Source organism: Octopus bimaculoides, chromosome 2 (genome assembly GCF_046866305.1).
Source record: "Octopus bimaculoides isolate indiv1 chromosome 2, ASM4686630v1, whole genome shotgun sequence".
Classification (NCBI taxonomy): Eukaryota; Metazoa; Mollusca; class Cephalopoda; order Octopoda; family Octopodidae; genus Octopus; species Octopus bimaculoides.
Window position 1 is genome coordinate 133,224,791 of NC_142929.1, and position 21,596 is coordinate 133,246,386.

General features: G+C 41.4%; 1 protein-coding gene across 1 annotated transcript in view; it reads right to left on the reverse strand.

Annotated features, from left to right (window-relative positions):
• LOC106867962 (mitochondrial dicarboxylate carrier) overlaps window positions 1-21,596 on the reverse strand; it is a 70,274-nt gene that overhangs the window by 14,714 nt on the left and 33,964 nt on the right. The window contains exon 4 of the mRNA XM_014913044.3: window positions 4,908-4,949. Within this exon, the coding sequence (XP_014768530.1) occupies window positions 4,908-4,949 (42 nt within the window). The remainder of the gene's footprint in view (window positions 1-4,907; window positions 4,950-21,596) is intronic.

Genomic DNA, 21,596 nt, shown 5'->3' on the forward strand with positions numbered 1-21,596 from the left:
AAAATTGCAGTCATGACAGATACTGGTGTCACACAAATGGCACCTGTGCTGGGGGTACATAAAAATATCCATTACACTTTTGGAGTGGTTGGTGTTAGGAAGGGCATCCAGCTGTAGAAAACCATGCCAAATCAGACGGGAGTCTGGTGTAGCTTACCAGCCTTGGTCGAACAGTCCAACACTTGCCAGTATGGACAACAGACGTTAAATGATGATGATGATGATGATGACTGGGTGGGGTGGGGGGCCTGAGAAGATCTCAGAGGTGAAACAATAAAAATATTAAGAAGAAAGACAAGTGGAAGGTTAAGGCTCATATGGAGAGGATATGCAAAGTGCTAGTTGAGAGAAGCAAAAACTGTTGTAGTAGGAATAGAAAAAGCAATGCATTTGTGAGAAAGACTGTTGGTGCCTGAATCATTCGTAATAAGTCATCAGCTAAATGGCTTTTTATGTAAACAACGCTCCAATGGAGAACTTATATATGTTTTGTTTTGTAGAGTCAGCAAAAGACTTGGAAATTCTAGATCAGAGCCCAGCATGTTGTAAGATTACCAGGAATTAGGCACACTTTAGCTTTTTGTTAAAGTGTGTCTCTAGAACAAGGCACTACTGTGTCCATAGGTACAAAGGTGGTATAACAGCCTTGGAAGGCAGCCAGGCAAGAAGAAGGACAAGTCTTAGCATACACAATCATTAGTTGTAAGTGCCTATGATGGAGTAATTGCTAATGGAGTAAACTCCCAACAGAAAATAAGTTGGAAGAGAACTCATCTTCTAGACATATACATCCTGCAGAGAGTATGGACATGTAACAAATGGATAAGTATAGTGGTTGTATCTGACCTTCCCAACTTTCATCTGTAAAGAAGACAGAAATATTCATTCATTTAGATTATGGGTGGGGAAACCCAGCATGCAGGCACAATTGCACCTGCAGGCTGGTGTACTCATATGTAAAAAATATAGTAAATTTTTCAGTTATAAAATTTATACAATATTCATATGACTATTTGCAACATAGGTTGCACTTCCACTACAACTTAAAATGGTTAGAATCAAACAGAAAATTGTCCAGTAATTGCCATTTGAATAGAAATTTTGCTTTCACTATAAAACACATATTGCTAGGTTTTTACCACCCTCTTGAGACCCAACTACACTCTAGCTGAAAAATACAAAAACCACAGAAGTAATATAAACGTCCTAAATTCAGTGGTGATGTTAATGAAGATGTTATGCATTAAATAAATGTGTTAAACTTATCTTTATTAACGGATAATGTATTATACGTAGATATATACAAGATTTTCATAGATATAAGAGTTACAACTTGTGATCTGCCTGGGGATCTTTTTCTTTGGAAATTTTTGCCTGCCGCACTAAAAAATTTCCCCACTCCTAATTTAGACAGTCAGTATCTGATCCAGGACAATGCATTTCCTGGTTCTTATTATCAAGGTGATGATCTGGCAGAATTGTTAGCACATCAGACAAAATGCTTAGAAGCACTTTATGTCTTTACATTCTGAGCGTAAGTTCCATCAAGATCAACTTTGTCTTTTATCCTTTTGGTGGTGGGGATGGAAGTGGGGTATCAATAAAATAAAAAACCAGTCAAGTGCAGGGGTCAATGTAATTCACTTGCCTCCTTCTCTTAAAATTGCAGGTGCTATGATTCAGTCTTTGGCAATATTATCTTTGGTAGACGAGAGACTATGAAGTCAAGCATTTGTACAGACTTTGATAGTTTTAGTAGTTATTCATGACTCACACAGCATAGCCAAATGGTTAAGAAGTTTGCTTCATAATCACAAAAAAAAAACTCAGTTCAATTTCACTGCATGGCAACATGGGCAAGTGTCTTTCACTATAGTCACAAATCAACCTGAGCTTTGTAAGTGAAATTGGGTAGGTGGAAATTGTGTGGAAGCCTGTTGCATGAACTGCACTATTAAGTAAAGGTCCAGCCTTGTTGCACACTATGTTGCAATGATTTTGCCAGAGAGTTACATTAAAGGAACACATACATACCTGTGGAATACTCAACCAATTATACACTAATTCAATGACCAGATACCGTAATCCCTCACTATATCACAATTCACCTATCGCGGTTTATTATTTAAGCTTACATCGATTCATCTGCAGTGTTGTTTTGCATTTATAATAAAATAAATATATACAAATTATGAAAATAATTTAAAAAATATATAGTACAGTACTGTTTCTACTTTGCAGATTTTCACCTATCACAGGGGTTTTGGAATGTAATACCCACAATAGTCGAGGGATTACCGTACTCAGTTGATCAAGCAACTAAATACTCAACAGTGGAAGTTATAAAGATTCAGCGAAGCATTTAGGTATGAGCAGAATTTAGGCTGGTTGAAATATGTGACAAATGTATTTCAACTGCTATTTCACACCTTTCTACATAAGAGAGATTTTTTTTCTCCACAGTAACTGCAGTGTATTTGTCTTTTAGCTGTTGAAATATGTGACAGACATATTTCAACTAGCCTAAATTCTGCTCATACCTAAGCACTGCTTTACGCTAAGGCTTCGTTGTATACCTCAATCGGGTGATCTACTTGCGCAAATCAGTCAACATGTCAACTGAATTATATATAAAGCTATGACTTCATTAAGTTCATTCAAAGTTGCCTCTCTTAGGTACATCTCATTGACAAGAGTCAAAAAACTTGAAACATAGATGGCATCACTGTATGAACAGGGTGTTTTCACACCTTTTTACCATAACCGAGATTTTTTCTCCATGGTAACTGCAGTTGAAATACGTCACAAACATATTTCAACTAACCTAAATTCTGTTTATAAAGATTCATTTACTTTTACTTCATTTACAACTGAAAAGAGTGAAGTATAGGCTGTGTTTCCTTGATGCATGTATTGATTGCATTGTGTTGCCATCAGCAGATGATTTGGAGGTTTCTGTCTATAGGTTCAGCACATGCCTTGCATGATGTGTTGTTCAGGTTGCATATAAATGATGCCTGTCCGTGCATGGTTAAGAACTGAGGCACAACATCATCTACACAGGAGTTGTGAGTTGTTATAAAGTGACAACAAATAGGTTGTTAATGTACAGAAGGAAAAGTGTGGGAGAACATTACCAGATTAAGGTATACCAGAGATAATAAGATGTGGGTCGGAGAGAGGTCCATGGACACATGCTGCAATGTTACAGACTGACAGGAAACTTCAGATCCTAAGAAAAAAATACAATATTTAGGCCAAGGTTCTATACTGGTGAGAAGATGGGAAATACTAACATTCCCAGAAGATCCAGTTATCATTCACAGTAGATCGGTAAAGAGAGATATCTACATTATATATTTTAAAAAGATACAAGTTTACCATGGACTTCTAGTAATGCAGGTTCAATGATATACAATGACCAGCCAGAGCTAACTGCAACATACCTACAAACATGTGCTCCACTGACTTTGTTTTCAGTGAAAACACTTTTTTCAAAATAAATTCAGATATAATCAGAACTTGTGCCATCTGTAGCATATTTGAAGAAAATTTCATTAAAAAATATCCATTTGTCTTGAAGTTATGAAGAAACAAAGTCAGTGGGGTACATTTGTGTATGCATGCCCATTGCTTTAACATGTATAATAGCAAGATTACATTGCCATTGTATATCTACATAACAGCTTGCTTCACTTCACTTCCATTTTGTATGTAACAACATTTAATTATATAACTGCATATTATATATAAACAATACATTTATTTTGTTTGGGTTGCATCAAAAGGGTGACAATAATGAGAATGAGATGGGGTTAGTTTCTCACTACATGTAAACATAAATAAGATAACAGTATTTACAATGATATTGTGTTTAGTAACCAAATACTAACTGTATTAAAAATGCAACATAATGTGTTGGCAGTAATTAGTTAGTAATTTTACATTTCTTCATAAATGTACGTTCTCTAAACATAATTGTATTTCGTCTTATAGCCCTACATTTTCTATTATTGAGGTTAGAGCTTCATTCATTTTGCATACTTTGCCAGCATTCTTTCCATATGCATACCATATGTATACTTATGCATATACACAATAGAACATTCGATACAATGATAATGATACAATGATAGAAAATCAATGTAACACATGTTATCTTAACGGTAGCATGTTATCTTAATGTAAAACATGCTATCTTAAAGATAACATGTTCACACAAGTAAAACTAAATGAAATGCATAGAGAGCCAGTCGCTGAGGTCGACTTTGCCTTTCATCCTTTCAGGGTTGATAAATTAAGAACCAGTGAAACACTGGGGTCGATGTAATCAACTAGGCCCCTCCCCACAAATTCCAGGCCTTATGTCTATAGTAGAAAGGATTATTATTATTATTATTATCATTAAGGCAGTGAGCGGGCAGAATCATTAGCACGCTGGACAAAGTTGACCTTTCAACTTTACCTTTCATCCTTTTGGGGTCAATAAATTAAAGCACCATTTGAGCACTGAGGTCGATGTAATCGACTAGTCCCCTCCCACAAAATTTCAGGCCTTGTGCCTAGAGTAGAAAGGATTATTATTATTATTATCATTATCATTATTATTATTATTGTTATTATTCTTAAGGTGGCAAGCTGGAAGAATCATTAGCATGCTGGACAAACTACTTAGCAGCATTTCCCCTGGCTTTAACTTTCTAAGTTCAAATACTGCTAAAGTCGATTTTGTCTTTCATCCTTCTGAGGTCAGTAAAAAAAAAAATCGGTCAAGAACTGGCATCAATGTAGTCAATTAGTTCCTCCAATATCAAAATTTCAGGTTTTGTACGTATAGTAGAAAGAGTTATTATCATTGTTGTTTTTGGTTAAGGTATCTAAATAATGAATGAATGAATAGTACTTACTTCCTTCGTTTGTCATGAGGTAATTTTATATCATTTTGCATCCTGGAAAAATGAAAAGAAGGAAAATTAACTAGAAATGTAAAATTTACATAATGAAATTAAACTTGCTTATTTAGAAGCCTCAAAAATGAAACACAATTTTTGAACACTTAAAAGTAAATTTATCAAATTAGCAGCATACATTTCTTTTAAAAAGTAATAACATGTTTTAATTAAACTAATAGAAAGTTAAATGATTGTTGATACATCTGATGTTGACTTATTAGAAGGAATTGAGACTATTTCTTGAACTGCAGATAAAAACTCTCTAGACTAGAGTTATAATACACACACATGCATATCTATGTATATGTATGTATGTATCATTGTCATGTATGTATCATGAGGAGGCACAATGGCTCAGTGGTTAGGGCAGCGGACTCGCGGTTTCGATTCCCAGACCGGGCCTTGTGAGTGTTTATTGAGCTAAAACACCTAAGGCTCCACGAGGCTCCAGCAGGGGATGGTGGCGAACCCTGCTGTACTCTTCCACCATAACTTTCTCTCACTCTTACTTCCTGTTTCTGTTGTGCCTGTAATTCAAAGGGTCAGCTTTGTCACACTGTGTCACGCTGAATATCCCCAAGAACTACGTTAAAGGTACCCGTGTCTGTGGAGTGCTCAGCCACTTGCACATTAATTTCACGAGCAGGCTGTTCCGTTGATCAGATCAACTGGAACCCTTGGCGTCGTAAGCGACGGAGTGCCAACATCATTGCTATCATCATTTTTATGTCCACTTTTCCATGCTTGCAAGGGTCAGGCAATTTTATTGAGGCAGGTTTTCTGTGGCTAGATGCCTTTGCTGTTGCCAACCCTTACCTATTTTGAAGCAAACTAATATTGCCCCATGGCCTGACATCTTTTCACAGAATATACGTTCACAACAATTACGTGATGTCAATAAAAGGAGATACAAAACATGCACATTCTCACTCATACACACAAATTGTGATGGCACCTGTACCATTGGTGCACTAAGAGCACCGTCCGAACATGATCATTGCCAGAGCAGCTGCCTGGCTTCCGTGCCAGTGGCACGTAAATAGCACCATTTGAGTGTGATCATTACCAGCATCGCCTTACTGGCACTTGTGCCGCAGCTTTGTGTTTCTGACACTTGTGCCGGTGGCACGTGAAAAGTCATTCAAGTGAGATCGTTGCCAGTGCCGCTGGACTGGCTCCTGTACAGGTGGCATGTAAAATACACCATTTTGAGTGTGGCCGTTGCCAGTATTGCCTGACTGGCCTTCATGCTGGAGGCACCGTGCAGCACCCACTACATTCTCAGAGTGGTTGGCGTTAGGAAGGGCATCCAGCTGTACAAACTCTGCCAAATCAGATTGGAGCCTGGTGTAGCCATCTGGATCACCAGTCCTCAGTCAAATCGTCCAACCCATGCTAGCATGGAAAGCGGACAATAAATGATGATGATAATGATGATGATATATGTATATATATATATATATATATATATGGAGAATATTGGATTGAAAGATCCCTTGGATGGAAAAGTCAAAGACTGTCTGTGGGACTTGAACCCATATCTTCTGTAAATATAACTATGTGTATGTGTGTGTATGTATATATGTGTTTGTGTGTGTGTGTGTGTGTGTGTGTGTGTGTGTGTGTGTGTGTGTGTGTGTGTGTGTGTATATGTGCCTCTTTATCTTGACATCACATGATGGTTGTAAATAAAAAAGAAAAATGTAAGAACACACACACACACACAAGGTACCCGTCCCATTAATGAAGTTTCATTCACAAAGCTTCAGTCAACCTGAGAGTACAGTAGAAAACAATTGCTCAAAGTGCCAAACAGTGGGATTGAACCTGAAACCGCATGACTGTAAAGTGAGCTCCTTAACCAGAGCTATGCCTGCACTTGCTGACATTGATGTGCCTTAGCCTATTTACTTATATAAACAGTTGCCTTGCCTAGGTACAGAGTGTTTCTGTAAGAAGCAAGAACACTGCCTAACAAAGAGTTGTTATCTTAAAATAACTACAAGAAAAGGTGAATGTTCTAGAATAATAACAAAGAAAATAACAGGAGACAATTGCAGGATGCAACATCAGTTGAAACTTCTTATAAACGATTTTGGTGTGTCCTGTCGGTTGGAATGAGACTGGCCATTTACAAGTACCCATCACCAATTAGATATCTCATTCTAGTTATAAGACATTCAAAGACAAGTAAAAAGTCCCTACCCCCTTCTCCATCCAAAATGTTCTGTTTCCAAGCATAAACACTAAATAGTAATTACATACAACATCATTATCATTAATTGAGCTTCTCTTAGAAACATGTTTATATTTAATTAAACACCAATGTTTGTCTGACCAAATCTCATCAATCACTCTCACTCCAATCTCCAGAGAATCTCTTTAATGCAAACAACAATTGATTATCTTTAATTATCATTCTTCTCCAGTCTACAATTTGCTTTCATAGTATATCACATGCATGCACCCCACCACAGAACTATTCCTCTTTGGCTGCAGACACTACAAAGTCTTCCTATTGTCAATATTGCAGTTTACACAAATTCTTCAAGCTGTACTGCCACCTCCAAGATTGATTAAGTTGTTTAGTTGACAGAATTTATTTACAACACAATGATATTGGATTTCAGAAGAAGGAATACAGACTATAACTTACTTATACACAAAGGGCTGTAACAGATTCTGAAGGAAATACTTTTAAATACTTAACTAATCTATCTCACTTTATATACAGGGTGCGGTAAATAAATTGTCATCTAAATTAAGTAAAAATGAAAATAACACTGACATCTCGTTTTGATAGATATATTTACCAAAATTACATAAAAATATCTAAAGAGTAAATTTATTCAATAAAATTGCCATTGGCTTCAACCACGGCCTCCAGATGACTTTGGAAACTCCTGCAACTTTTCTGGACAGTCTCAAGTTGGTGAATGCTGCCTTAATCCTTGTCTTCAGTTCATCTTTGGTGTTACAAGGAGTTTTGTTAGTCTCTTGCTCAACTGCACCCCACACATAATAATCAAGGGGATTGCAGTCTAGGGAGTTAGGTTGCCAGATGTTAGGGGTGATGTGGTTGTAGAAATCGTCTGAGAGCCATGACTGGGCTCTCCTGCTTGTGTGGCATGGTGCAGAGTCATGTTGCCAGACATAGGGTCTTCCAGCAGCCACTCTCTTGACCCTGGGCAGCACTACCTCCTCCAGGCACTTGATGTAGGCCTCTATGTTGAGTCTGAGGCAGTGTGCAAAGATCACTAGTGATCACACCAAACACCATGATGTTGGCTGGATGTTTGCTTTTTATCACATTTGGTACATGTTTTGGGGACACGGCAAGCCAACGGTTGTTCTGTGTGTTCACCACCTGATCCTGGCAGAAATTTCTCTCGTCTGAGAAAAACCAAAGCATGTTTGGTCGGAGGGGATGCTTGAGTTTATTCAAAAGCTTCATAGCATGTCTTCCCCCTTGTCCTTGATGGCTTGGTATAAAAAATTGGCCCTTTCTAATCTTGTATGATCGACTTGGAGGGACTGTTGTCAATCACGGCCTGGATCTCAACAACACATTCAGAAGTTCTTTTCTTATCATCCAACTCTTTCCGAATCCTCTGCACTCTCCTCAGATTAACACCCAAACATTTTGAAATGTTCATATTGGAGCTTCCGGCATGAATGCCAAGCAGTACAGCATGTTGTTTCCAAATTTCTGGCAGAGAGAATTGCATCATGATGCTATTTTTCTTGCAGACAGTGCCCAACTGACCCTACTATACTGTGCAAAATCAAAAACAAACAATGTGCAACAATTTACCCATCGCACCCTCTGTGTGTATGTGTGCAAGTTATGGACATATAAGAAGTGCAGCAATATCAAAAGAAGGTTAACTAGGAAGATAGTTTTTGTATGTGGCAGATGCACAGGGGCAATAAACACTGAAAATGGACAGAAAATAGCTGCCAGCACATGCTTGAGGGAAAAACTAGAAGTATTTGATAGCTTCTTTTTACCTAGGTGACCAAGTAAGTAGCAGGGGTGGATGCTCTGAGAGTGTAGCTGCTAGAATAAGAATAGCCTGGGCAAACTTTAGAGTGCTCCTACCTCTACTGGTAACAAAAGGCTTCTCACGCAGACTGAAAGGTAGACTATGATGCATGTGTGCAAACAGCAATGCTATACGGCAGTGAAACATGGGCAATGACCGCTCAGAACATGCGTAGGCTTGAAAGAAATGAAGCTAGTATATTCTGCTGGATGTGTAATGTCAGTATGCATGCACAACAGAGTGTAAGGACCCTAAGAGAAAGTTTGGACATAAGAAGCATTAGATGGGGTGTGTAAGAGAGACAACTGTGCTGGTATGGTCATGTGTTGTGTATGGATGAGGACAGCTGTGTGAAGAAGTGTCACACTCTAAAAGTGGAGGGAACCTATGGAAGAGGTAGACCCAGGAAAACATGGGATGAGGTGGTGAAGCATGACCTTTGAATGTTAGGCCTCACAGAGGCAATGACAAACAACTGAGAACTATGGAGATATGCTGTGCTGGAGAAGACCCAGCGAGCCAAGTGAGATTGTAGCAGTGGCCTATGCCAGTGAAGCATAACTGGCCCATTTAAATTGTACCCTTCAATCGTTGGGCAATGTGCTGTGTTTGAGAAGACCTGTTGAGTCAAGTGAAATCCTTGTTGTGGCCAATGCTTGTACTGCCTGACTGGCTCCTGTGTTGGTGGCATGTCAAAAGCACCATTCGAGTGTGATCAATGCCAGTACTGCCTGGCTGGACCCTATGCTGGTGGCATGTAAAAAGCACCCACTACATTCCCACAGTGGTTGGTGTTAGGGAGGGCATCCAGCTGTAGAAACCTTGCCAGAAAAGATTGGAGTCTGGTGCAGCCTCCTGGCTAGCCAGTCCTCAGTCAAACCATCCAACCCATGCCAGCATGGAAAGCAGATGTCAAACAATCACGACGATATTCTTTTATTTGTTTCAGTCATTTGACTGTGGCCATGCTGGAACACAGCCTTTAGTCAAACAAATCAACCCCATAACTTATTCTTTGTAAGCCTAGTACTTATTCTATTGCTGTCTTTTGCCGAACCACTAAGTTTCAGGGACGTAAACACAACAACATCGGTTGTCACCAGTGTGAAATTAACAGCGGAACTTGAAGCAATCCAGAGAAGATTCACAAAGAAGATCGTCTCTTTGCAACTGCTCAGCTACTGGGAAAGGCTGAAACAGCTAAGACTCTACTCCCTGGAGAGAAGGCAGGAGAGGTATGCAGTAATATACATCTGGAAGATCCTGGAAGGAACTGTGCCAAATTTCGGCACTGAAAGCTACACCAATGCCAGAACAGGTCGACACTGCACAGTGCCAAAGGTTCCAGCAACACCATCGCGCTTCAGGACCAGTTACTGCAACAGCCTGGGTTTCAGGGGCCCACAGCTTTTTAATATTCTACCAAAGAGCGTGAGGAACCTGCACAAAGTAGATGTAGGGGTTTTTAAATCAAAGCTGGACCTCTTCCTGTTGAGAGCCCCAGATGAACCTACCTCACAGCAAGAGGTGCAAATGAGAGTAGCTACATCAAACACCATTCTTCACCAAGTGCCACATATTGGAGGAGGATCTCAGTAATAAAAGTGTAGCAAAACGGCAGTGCATCAGCATGGCCGCAGCTCTGAGCTGAAACTACAGCAATATATATATATATATATATATATATATATATATATATATATATATATATATATATACTCTTACTCTTTTACTTGCTTGAGTCATTTGACTGCGGTCATGCTAGAGCACCGCCTTTTAGTCGAGCAAATCAGCCCCAGGACTTATTCTTTGTAAGCCTAGTACTTATTATATCTGTCACTTTTGCCGTACTGCTAAGTTATGGGGTCATAAACACACCAGCATTGGTTGTCAAGCGATGTTGGGGAGACAAACACAGACATACAAACATATACACACACATGCATATATATATATATATATATATATATATATATATATATATATACACACACACATACATATATACGACGGGCTTCTTTCAGTTTCCGTCTACCAAATCCATTCACAAAACTTTGGTCGGCCCGAGGCTATAGTAGAAGACACATGGCCAAGGTGCCACACAGTGGGACTGAACCCAGAACCATGTGGTTGGTAAGCAAGCTACTTACCACACAGCCACTCCTGTGTATATATATATATATATATATAGCGGAGTAGATGGAACAGAGACAACTGATGAAGGGATATACTCTTTATGTTGCATGTCTTGTTTCTCGTTTGTCTATTTCTTTTTTTCGTTGTTCAAAAAAAGTTCGTTTTCTGTTTTCGTTTTTATGTTTTCGTTTCTCATTGTGTTTAACGTTTTTCTTTATGTCCTGTACTCATATATGCATATCATCATCATCATCATCGTTTAACGTCCGCTTTCCATGCTAGCATGGGTTGGACGACTTGACTGAGGACTGGTGAAACCGGATGGCTACACCAGGATCCAATCTAAATTTGGCAGAGTTTCTACAGCTGGATGCCCTTCCTAACGCCAACCACTCAGAGAGTGTAGTGGGTGCTTTTACGTGTCACCTGCACGAAGGCCAGTCAGGCGATACTGGCAACGGCCACGCTCGAAATGGTGTCTTTTATGTGCCACCCGCACAAGCCAGTCCAGGGGCACTGGCAACGATCTCACTCGAAAATCCTACGGAGGCCAGTCAGGCGGTACTGGCAACGGCCACGCTCAAAAGGGTGCATCTTATGTGCCACTCGCACAAGAACCAGTCCAGGGGCACTGGCAACGATCTCACTTGGCTTGCCGGGTCTTCTCACGCACAGCACATTTCCAAACGTCTCGGTCAGTAGTCATCGCCTCGGTGAGGCCCAATGTACGAAAGTCTTGCCTCACCACCTCAGCCCAGGTCTTCCTGGGCCTATCTCTTCCACGGGTTCCCTCAACTGTTAGGGTGTGGCACATTTTCAGGCAGCTATCCTCATCCATTCTCACCACATGTCCATACCAGCGCAATCGTTTCTCTTGCACACCACAGCTGATGCTTCTAATGTTCAGCTTTTCTCTCAAGATACTTACACTCTGACGGGTATTCACGTTGACATTACACATCCAACGGAGCATACTGGCTTCATTCCTTGCGAGCTTACGTATGTCCTCAGCAGTTACAGCCCATGTTTCACTGCCATGTAGCATGGCTGTTCGTACACATGCGTCATACAGTCTGCCTTTTACTCTGAGTGAGAGTCCCTTTGTCGCCAGCAGGGGTAAGAGCTCTCTAAACTTTGCCCAGGCTATTCTTATTCTAGCAGCTACACTTTCAGCGCACTCACCCCCACTACTAACTTGGTCGCCCAGATAGCAGAAGTTATCGACTACCTCTAGTTTTTCACCCTGGAATGAGATACAAGTTGTTTCCTGTTTGTTTACAGTCTTTATTGCACCTGAACATCTGCCACAAACAAAAACTAACTTGCTAGTTAACCTGCCTTTGATGTTGCTGCACCTCTTATGTGTCCATAGCTTGCACCGGGTACATCTTATAGAGTTACTACCTACTCCTTTTCTACATACTGAGCAGGGCCATCTACCTGAAGGGGTTTGTGTTTTATCTACCTTCCTACTTATTAGGATTTTGGTTTTAGCTAGGTTGACTCTAAGGCCCTTCAATTCTAGACCTTGCTTCCACACCTGAAACTTCTCCTCTAGTTCTGAAAGTGACTCCGCAATTAGGGCAAGGTCATCAGCATAGAGGAGCTCCCAGGGGCAAGCTGTCTTGAACTCCTCTGTGATTGCGTGGAGGACTATGATAAATAAGAGGGGGCTGAGGATCAAACGCCACGCATCCTTTTCTAAGTAAGTTTTATCTATCTATCTATATATATATATATATATGGGAGAATATACAAATAATAACAACAGACGAGGACAGGTGGTGTAAATAACAAAAGTATATATTAGTATGACGCTCGGAGAAAAAAAATTGAATAGTGTTCAGTCAAAGGTCAATCATAATAATAATCATATATATATATAATCATCATCCTCTCTCGCTCTCTCTCTCTATATATATATATGCACACACACACACACACTCATACATGCAAAGATACATGTACACATTTTCAGGTAATCATTCCAATGATATTCATACATATATTTTCAATGTCAACATGATACAGGTTAATGCACTCGAAAATCTGAATCTCTGTGTGCATTGCATCTCTCTATACTTTGTAACAGATGAGGTTTCATACTGTCAGCTTTGTCTGAATTACTTTTGATAGTGTCTTCGTGTCAATGGGCACCTTCTCCTAGCTACTTTGTATACAAACTAGTTCAAAAAAAGTCATACACATGTTTGCAGGCACACACTTGCACAGACACTCACATACATACACGGGTATGTCTGTACATATGCATGTAGTTTCATAGCAAAGGCAGCTAGGTACCATGACACATTCTTGGCAAGATAAGCTAGTTCCTGAGTAAAATTATGCAGCAATTTGGTAAGAGTAGAAAAGAAAAAAAAAGAACACGCACACAACTTCCATTAGAAACTTATTAAGACGATCGTTAGGTTAGTCTGAAATGTTGAAATAATATAGTAATCATGTTAATGAATTAAACATCTCTTAATTACCATTATATAAAGGCTGCAATTTATGCTGAGGCAAATGTATTCTCAGACGATCTGATATCTAGTGAAGTAGAGCTTTGCAGTGAAATAGATATGTATTTCACTGACATTTAGTGATATAGGACCTTACAAGCAACTGATAGCAAATGCTATCAACTAAAATCTTTGCATACTGGATGCCAGTAAGTCTCGGGGAATCACTAGAAAAGAATACATACTAATTGGTGCGGGGAGGGTTTTCCTGTCAAGAGCTTTACAGCACACTGCTCTCTGCTCACCTCACTGGTAAGAGGCCCTACCTACTGCATCGACTGACTATTATTTGATCTTAAGACTTTCATCTCAAGGGCATCAGCATCATTCAACCTGTGGAATCACATGGGTCTGACATGCCATATAGGTAAACAGGTAACTGCTTCACACCTACATATATACCATGTGTCATTATATGGCAGTTTAACATGGACAGGACACTGACAAAGAAATTATCAAACAGGCTGGATGGCTGCTACACAAGGGTGTTACAAATGGCCTGAAATGTGAAATGGCAGCAAGATAAGACAAATGAATACCATTATGGCAACCAGCTGAAAGTGAGTGTGAAGATCAGGTAAAGATAGCTGCAACTGTTTAGTCACTGCATGCACCACCCTGAACTGGAAGCATCCGAATTGGTCTTGTGGAATCCACTTCATGGTGAAGTAAGAAGAGGAGAATGTCAACACACATTAACATCTTGATTGTAGATGCTAGCCTGGAATGAATCCAGGACCTTGATGTCAAGATGTTGGATCGAGAAGTGTGGCAGGTGGACTTTATTACTGTAGCCCAGGTTGGAACCCAGCCATAAAAAAAAAAGAAACATATCATTTCTCTAACCAGGTTTCATCATTCCTTTTCAACCACATCCAATGGTTTGCACTCTCAACTGCTGACTGAATTTATTTCAAGATGGTATTAGTTATGTTGAAAGGCTGCTAAAATGCTCACAGAAGATTTGAAGTGAAAAAATCTTAGCTGACACCCAAGATATATTTCTTGGTCATTCTGCTTCTATATTAACATAGGTGAAGAGACTGTATGATACAGTCCATGTTATTAAAACAAAATACATGCAGTCTGAAAACACAGCACAAGGCTGAATATAGGTGGGAAGTGATGAAGTCTATGATGTAAAGGATACGTCTACATAGAACATACAATGACTATGATGATCAATGATGAATGCTGTAAAAGTTCTTATGGATAAACTACAATACTTCAGTCACCAGCAATGCTCTTTTCTCACTTGTCCAAGTTCAGAAATATACAGCTTCTTATAGAAATGCAAACAAGTTACAATAAAGATAATAAATTCACATAATGTTCCAAGGTTGATAGCCAAGCATTTATGGCTACAATACCAATATAGTGGGAGTCAGCGGGGAGGCTTATTAAATATATTTTGCATATAACCTCAGTAAATATCTTTACAATCACACTATATTAGTATTGTAATTATTAATACTTGGCCATTAACCTTTGGAATATTATATAAATCTTATGTTTGTCAAGATTTATTTACAATTTATACATGATACTGTAGACTTCTAAACTCTGGCAGCTGGTCAGAGTCTTTAATGTGATTGTGGTGTGTCTTAAAAGATGAAAGTAATCAGTTTAGTTCCCATTTCTGGTTGCTGGAGTCCTTGTTTATTCATGAGATTTGTTTTCACAACATTAAATACACTGTATGTGTGTATGTGTATCATCATCAGTTTAAAAACTATTTTGCCATGCTTGCATAGGGTCAGGCAGAATTCTTTAAAACAGATTTTCTTTGGTCAGATGCCCCTCCACTTGCCAACTCTCATTTGTTTCCAAGCAAAAGAATTATTCTCTTATGGCTGAACATGTTTTCATGAAAAATTGTTCTTGGTCAACTCTTACGTCTCCAACCAGTTTACTTAGCTTGAAGAATTCATCTTGAAATTTTTTCCTGTGAATTGCAAGGCTTTGGTCAGTCTGAGGCTACAGTAGTAGACATTTGCCCAAGGTGCCAATGCAGTGTAACTGAACCCAGTACGATGTGGTAAGGAAGCAAGTTTCTTACCACATAGCCATACCTGTGCCCAGCGTCGCCTTCCTGGCACTTGAAAAGTCATTCGAGCGAGATCGTATCCAGTGCCGCTGGACTGGCTCCTGTGCAGGTGGCACGTAAAATACACCATTTTGAGCGTGGCCGTTGCCAGTACCGCCTGACTGGCCTTCATGCTGGTAGCACGTAAAAACACCCACTACACTCTCGGAGTGGTTGGCGTTAGGAAGGGCATCCAGCTGTAGAAACTCTGCCAAATCAGATTGGAGCCTGGTGTAGCCATCTGGTTCACCAGTCCCCAGTCAAATCGTCCAACCCATGCTAGCATGGAAAGCGGACGTTAAACGATGATGATGTGTATGGTCTAACCTACATCAGTCTAACCCATACATTTTAATCACATGTCCATAGTACCTGAGTTATGACCACACACACACACTGAGAGTGTGTATATAAGTCTAATATGTAATGTCAGGTTTCATTACTTTTTGTCAAAAGCTAACTTAACCATTCAATAAATAGAGATTAATGAAATAAGCAGCTGATTAAATAATTACTTGGATTAAAATGACTGACTAAAGTCCTGGAAGGTAGAGCTCCAGAATGGCAACAACACAATGACTGACATCAGTAAAAGAATAAAGAATTAAAACAATGATGATGATGATGATGATGATGGTGAACTTAGTATTAAGAGCATACCAACATCCACGAAGTCTTTTCTAGTACTTCACCAAGCAAACTGAAGTACTTTAATTTACTTAGAGCACCTCCATCTTATTTCCGGCACAATATATGCAAAGTCAGCTATGTTTTTTAACATCTCTGAAGCTCCACTAGTTCTGTCTGTCTTCTGGTCTATTACAGATGCCAAACTAACCTAAAAGCAACTTGCAGTGTGAGAGTGAGAGAGAGAGAGAGAGAGAGAGAGAGAGAGAGAGAGAGAGTGTGTGTGTGTGTGTGTGTGTGTGTGTGTGAGAGAGAGAGAGAGAGAGAGTGTGTGTGTGTGTGTGTGTGTGTGTGTGTGTGTGTGTGTGAGAGAGAGAGAGAGAGAGAAAGAGAGGAATGTGTATATACACATGCATGCTCATACACACACACACAAACACACACACACACACACACACACACAGGTAAGCAGGCAAATCGACAAGCATGCTGAGGTAGATGCATAGACACATACATACACTAACACAAACAGAAACGCACACACACACACACACGCGCGCGTGCACACATACATAGAAGTAAGCAGACAGAAAAACAGCACACAGATACATACACTGACACACAAAATAACAAAATCCAATTTCCTACCATGTGGAGATTTCAGAAGGCAATAAAAACTAATAAATAAGCAAATAAGATTAAAATATGCATTGTTGTCTCTCAAATATTTAAAATCTACAATTAAGAGCCCTATCTACTCGCTGGCGGTAACCCGCCCTCCCACCCCCTCCACCGGAAGTTCATTCCTCTGTCATCCCACCCCCTCCACCGGAAGTTCATTCCTCTGTCATCCCACCCCCTCCACCGGAAGTTCATTCCTCTGTCATCCCACCCCCTCCACCGGAAGTTCATTCCTCTGTCATCCCACCCCCTCCACCGGAAGTTCATTCCTCTGCCATCCCACCCCCTCCACCGGAAGTTCATTTCTCTGTCATCCCGCCCCCTCCACCGGAAGTTCATTCCTCTGTCATCCCACCCCCTCCACCGGAAGTTCATTCCTCTGTCATCCCACCCCTCCACCGGAAGTTCATTCCTCTGTCATCCCACCCCCTCCACCGGAAGTTCATTCCTCTGTCATCCCACCCCCTCCACCGGAAGTTCATTCCTCTGTCATCCCGCCCCCTCCACCGGAAGTTCATCCCTCTGTCATCCTGTCAACCTCGGCTGTCTCCCGGAACCCATCTAGTGGCCTTGGCCATCCTCTCCCCTACCTTTGGGTAGCGCATTAAGGTTGAGAAATGTTTGCAGGTTGTAGGTAATGTTTTGCTTATGAATTCTTCCAATTGCAAGTTTTCTTTTCAGGTACACGACACTGCTTTTCCCCTTCCCAGGCTACAGGCCCACACCCCCAACACCCATACTGTTAGGATTGGCACTCTCAACGTCGGCACGCTGAAAGGTAGATCTGGTGAAATTGTTGAGATGCTTGAACGGAGATGCGTAGATATGTGCTGCATCCAGGAAGTAAGATGGAGAGGAGGTTCTGCAAGGTTCCTCACAGGCAAAGAACACAGGTACAAGATTTTCTGGGCAGGGAACACTGACGGGGTCGGGGGCGTAGGAATACTTCTAGCGGAGAAATGGGTGGATAAGGTAATCGAGGTCGTTAGAGTAAGTGACAGAGTACTTAAGATCAGACTAGTGCTTCATCATAGATTAGCTACTGTCATCTCAGCCTATGCACCTCAACCTGGGCTACCAGATGGTCTGAAAGACCAATTCTATGACACCCTCTTGCAAACTACCTCGTCGACGAGTGACAGGGACCTTCTCTTTGTGGCTGGAGACTTCAACGGTCATGTCGGACGTCGTGCTGGGGGCTTCCATGGCATACATGGAGGCTATGGCTTCGGTTCCCGCAACGAGGAGGGAACCAGACTGCTGGAGTTCTGTGATGCAACCAATCTTATGGTCTGCAATACCAACTTCAGGAAACCTGCCAGTCACCTAGTCACCTACCGCTCCGGCAGACACTCTAGCCAAATCGACTACATCCTCGCCAGAAATAGGGAAAGAGGGCGGCTTATAAATGCCAAAACCTACCCTGGCGAAGAATGTACCCCACAACATAGATTAGTAGTTAGCGACTTTGGGATCAAGGCAAAATGGGTGCCCAGAATTAGACAGGCTTGGAGAAGAAGGGTGTGGAAGCTTAAAGACCCTGCAAACGGACAGAGACTTAGAGACAAGTTACTTGAAGCATTTAACGAAATAGAAGGGGATATAGCATCATACAACGTGGAAGACAATTGGAGATTTCTGCGGGACAACCTGTTGAAAGCCACCGACCAGATTTGTGGGTGGTGTAAGGTCCCCTCCCAACCCAGAGTAACGTGGTGGTGGAACAAGGAGGTAGACAGGGCTATTAGACAAAAGAAACAAGCTTGGAAGGACTGGAAGAACGGTGGTAGCAGGGAATTGTACCAATGTGCCAGAAGGGAGGCTAGGCGACAGGTTTATTTAGCCAGAGGGGAAGCAGATAAGGAAAGATTTGCCAATGTTCTGCGCCGTGAGGACCAAAGACTCGAGGTATTTCGGGTTGCAAGACAGTGCAGGAGAGAGAATAGTGATGTTGTAGGAGAGAAATGTGTTCGCATGGATGATGGTACGCTTGCATTAAATGAGGATGCAAAGAAAGAGGTCTGGAGATGCCACTACGATAGATTGCTTAATAAAGAGAATGAATGGGAGAAAGAGAGCCTGCCTTATGTCGACCCAATAGAGGGACCAGCTATCCGAGTTGATAGTACCAGGGTAGATAAAGCAATTAAGAGTATGAAGACCGGGAAAGCCCCCGGCCCATCAGGAATCACTGCAGAGATGCTCAAAATATCTGGCAGTGTTGGCTATAGCCTAGTCACCCGTATTACGAACCAGGTGATACACGAAGGAGTCATACCCTATGACTGGTGTAGCAGCATCATAGTCAACTGCTACAAAGGTAAAGGGGACGCTTTAGATACAAATAATTACAGAGGCATCAAGCTGTTAGATCAGGTTATGAAAGTTACAGAGAGGGTCATAGCCCAACTAATTAGGGAGCGAATCAATTTAGATGAGATGCAGTTTGGGTTCGTGCCAGGTAAAAGCACTACTGATGCCTTATTTCTAGTGAGACAGTTGCAAGAGAAATACCTAGCCAAGGATAAACCTCTGTACCTGGCTTTCGTTGACATGGAGAAAGCCTTTGACAGGGTCCCCCGATCCCTTATCTGGTGGTCAATGAGGAAACTTGGGATAGAAGAATGGCTAGTGAGAGCTGTGCGAGCCATGTACAGAGATGCGGCCAGTAAGGTGAGGGTTGGAAATGAGTACAGCAATGAATTCCGGGTAGAGGTAGGGGTCCACCAAGGTTCCGTCCTCAGCCCCCTATTATTTACCATAGTCCTCCAGGCAATCACAGAGGAGTTCAAGACAGGTTGCCCCTGGGAGCTCCTCTATGCTGATGACCTTGCCCTAATTGCGGAGTCACTATCAGAACTAGAGGAGAAGTTTCAGGTGTGGAAGCAAGGTCTAGAATTGAAGGGCCTTAGAGTCAACCTAGCTAAAACCAAAATCCTAATAAGTAGGAAGGTAGATAAAACACAAACCCCTTCAGGTAGATGGCCCTGCTCAGTATGTAGAAAAGGAGTAGGTAGTAACTCTATAAGATGTACCCGGTGCAAGCTATGGACACATAAGAGGTGCAGCAACATCAAAGGCAGGTTAACTAGCAAGTTAGTTTTTGTTTGTGGCAGATGTTCAGGTGCAATAAAGACTGCAAACAAACAGGAAACAACTTCTATCTCATTCCAGGGTGAAAAACTAGAGGTAGTCGATAGCTTCCGCTATCTGGGCGACCAAGTTAGTAGTGGGGGTGGGTGCGCTGAAAGTGTAGCTGCTAGAATAAGAATAGCCTGGGCAAAGTTTAGAGAGCTCTTACCCCTGCTGGCGACAAAGGGACTCTCACTCAGAGTAAAAGGCAGACTGTATGACGCATGCGTACGAACAACCATGCTACATGGCAGTGAAACATGGGCTGTAACTGCTGAGGACATACGTAAGCTCGCAAGGAATGAAGCCAGTATGCTCCGTTGGATGTGTAATGTCAATGTGAATACCCGTCAGAGTGTAAGTATCTTGAGAGAAAAGCTGAACATTAGAAGCATCAGTTGTGGCGTGCAAGAGAGACGATTGCGCTGGTATGGACATGTGGTGAGAATGGAGGAGGATAGCTGCGTGAAAAAGTGCCACACCCTAACAGTTGAGGGAACCCGTGGAAGAGGTAGGCCCAGGAAGACCTGGGCTGAGGTGGTGAGGCAAGACCTTCGTACATTGGGCCTCACCGAGGCGATGACTACGGACCGAGACCTTTGGAAATGGGCTGTGCGTGAGAAGACCCGGCAAGCCAAGTAAGATCGTTGCCAGTGCCCCTGGACTGGTTCTTGTGCGGGTGGCACATGAGATGCACCATTTTGAGCGTGGCCGTTGCCAGTACCGCCTGACTGGCTCCTGTAGGATTTTCGAGCGAGATCGTTGCCAGTGCCCCTGGACTGGCTTGTGCGGGTGGCACATAAAAGACACCATTTCGAGCGTGGCCGTTTTCGTGCGGGTGACACGTAAAAGCACCCACTACACTCTCTGAGTGGTTGGCGTTAGGAAGGGCATCCAGCTGTAGAAACTCTGCCAAATCAGACTGGAGCCTGGTGTTGCCATCCGGTTTCACCAGTCCTCAGTCAAATCGTCCAACCCATGCTAGCATGGAAAGCGGACGTTAAACGATGATGATGATGATGATGAATGGAAAATAAACCAAAAAGCTCTCCATCCGGTGGAAACATCAAAATACAAATGGCAAATCTTCTCCATTTTAGGGAATATTAAATAATATTGATTTCTGTTGGATAGGGGTTACAAAAAACTTACAAGGGAAAGGTATTTAATCTATCACATTTCCTCAGGCACATTAAAAATTAAACTTAGACCAGAGATGAATGAATCTTTTAACCCTTTTATATCCAACACAGCCACCAACTGAAACTAGTTCCAAAACAGCTCCTTGTTTTACCCTACAAATAATCTTATTGAAAAACATTCATCTTACAAGGCTGTGTGGTAAGAAGCTTGCTTCTCAACTACAAGGTTCTGGGTTCAGTCCCATTGCAAGGAACCTTGCACAAGTGTCTTA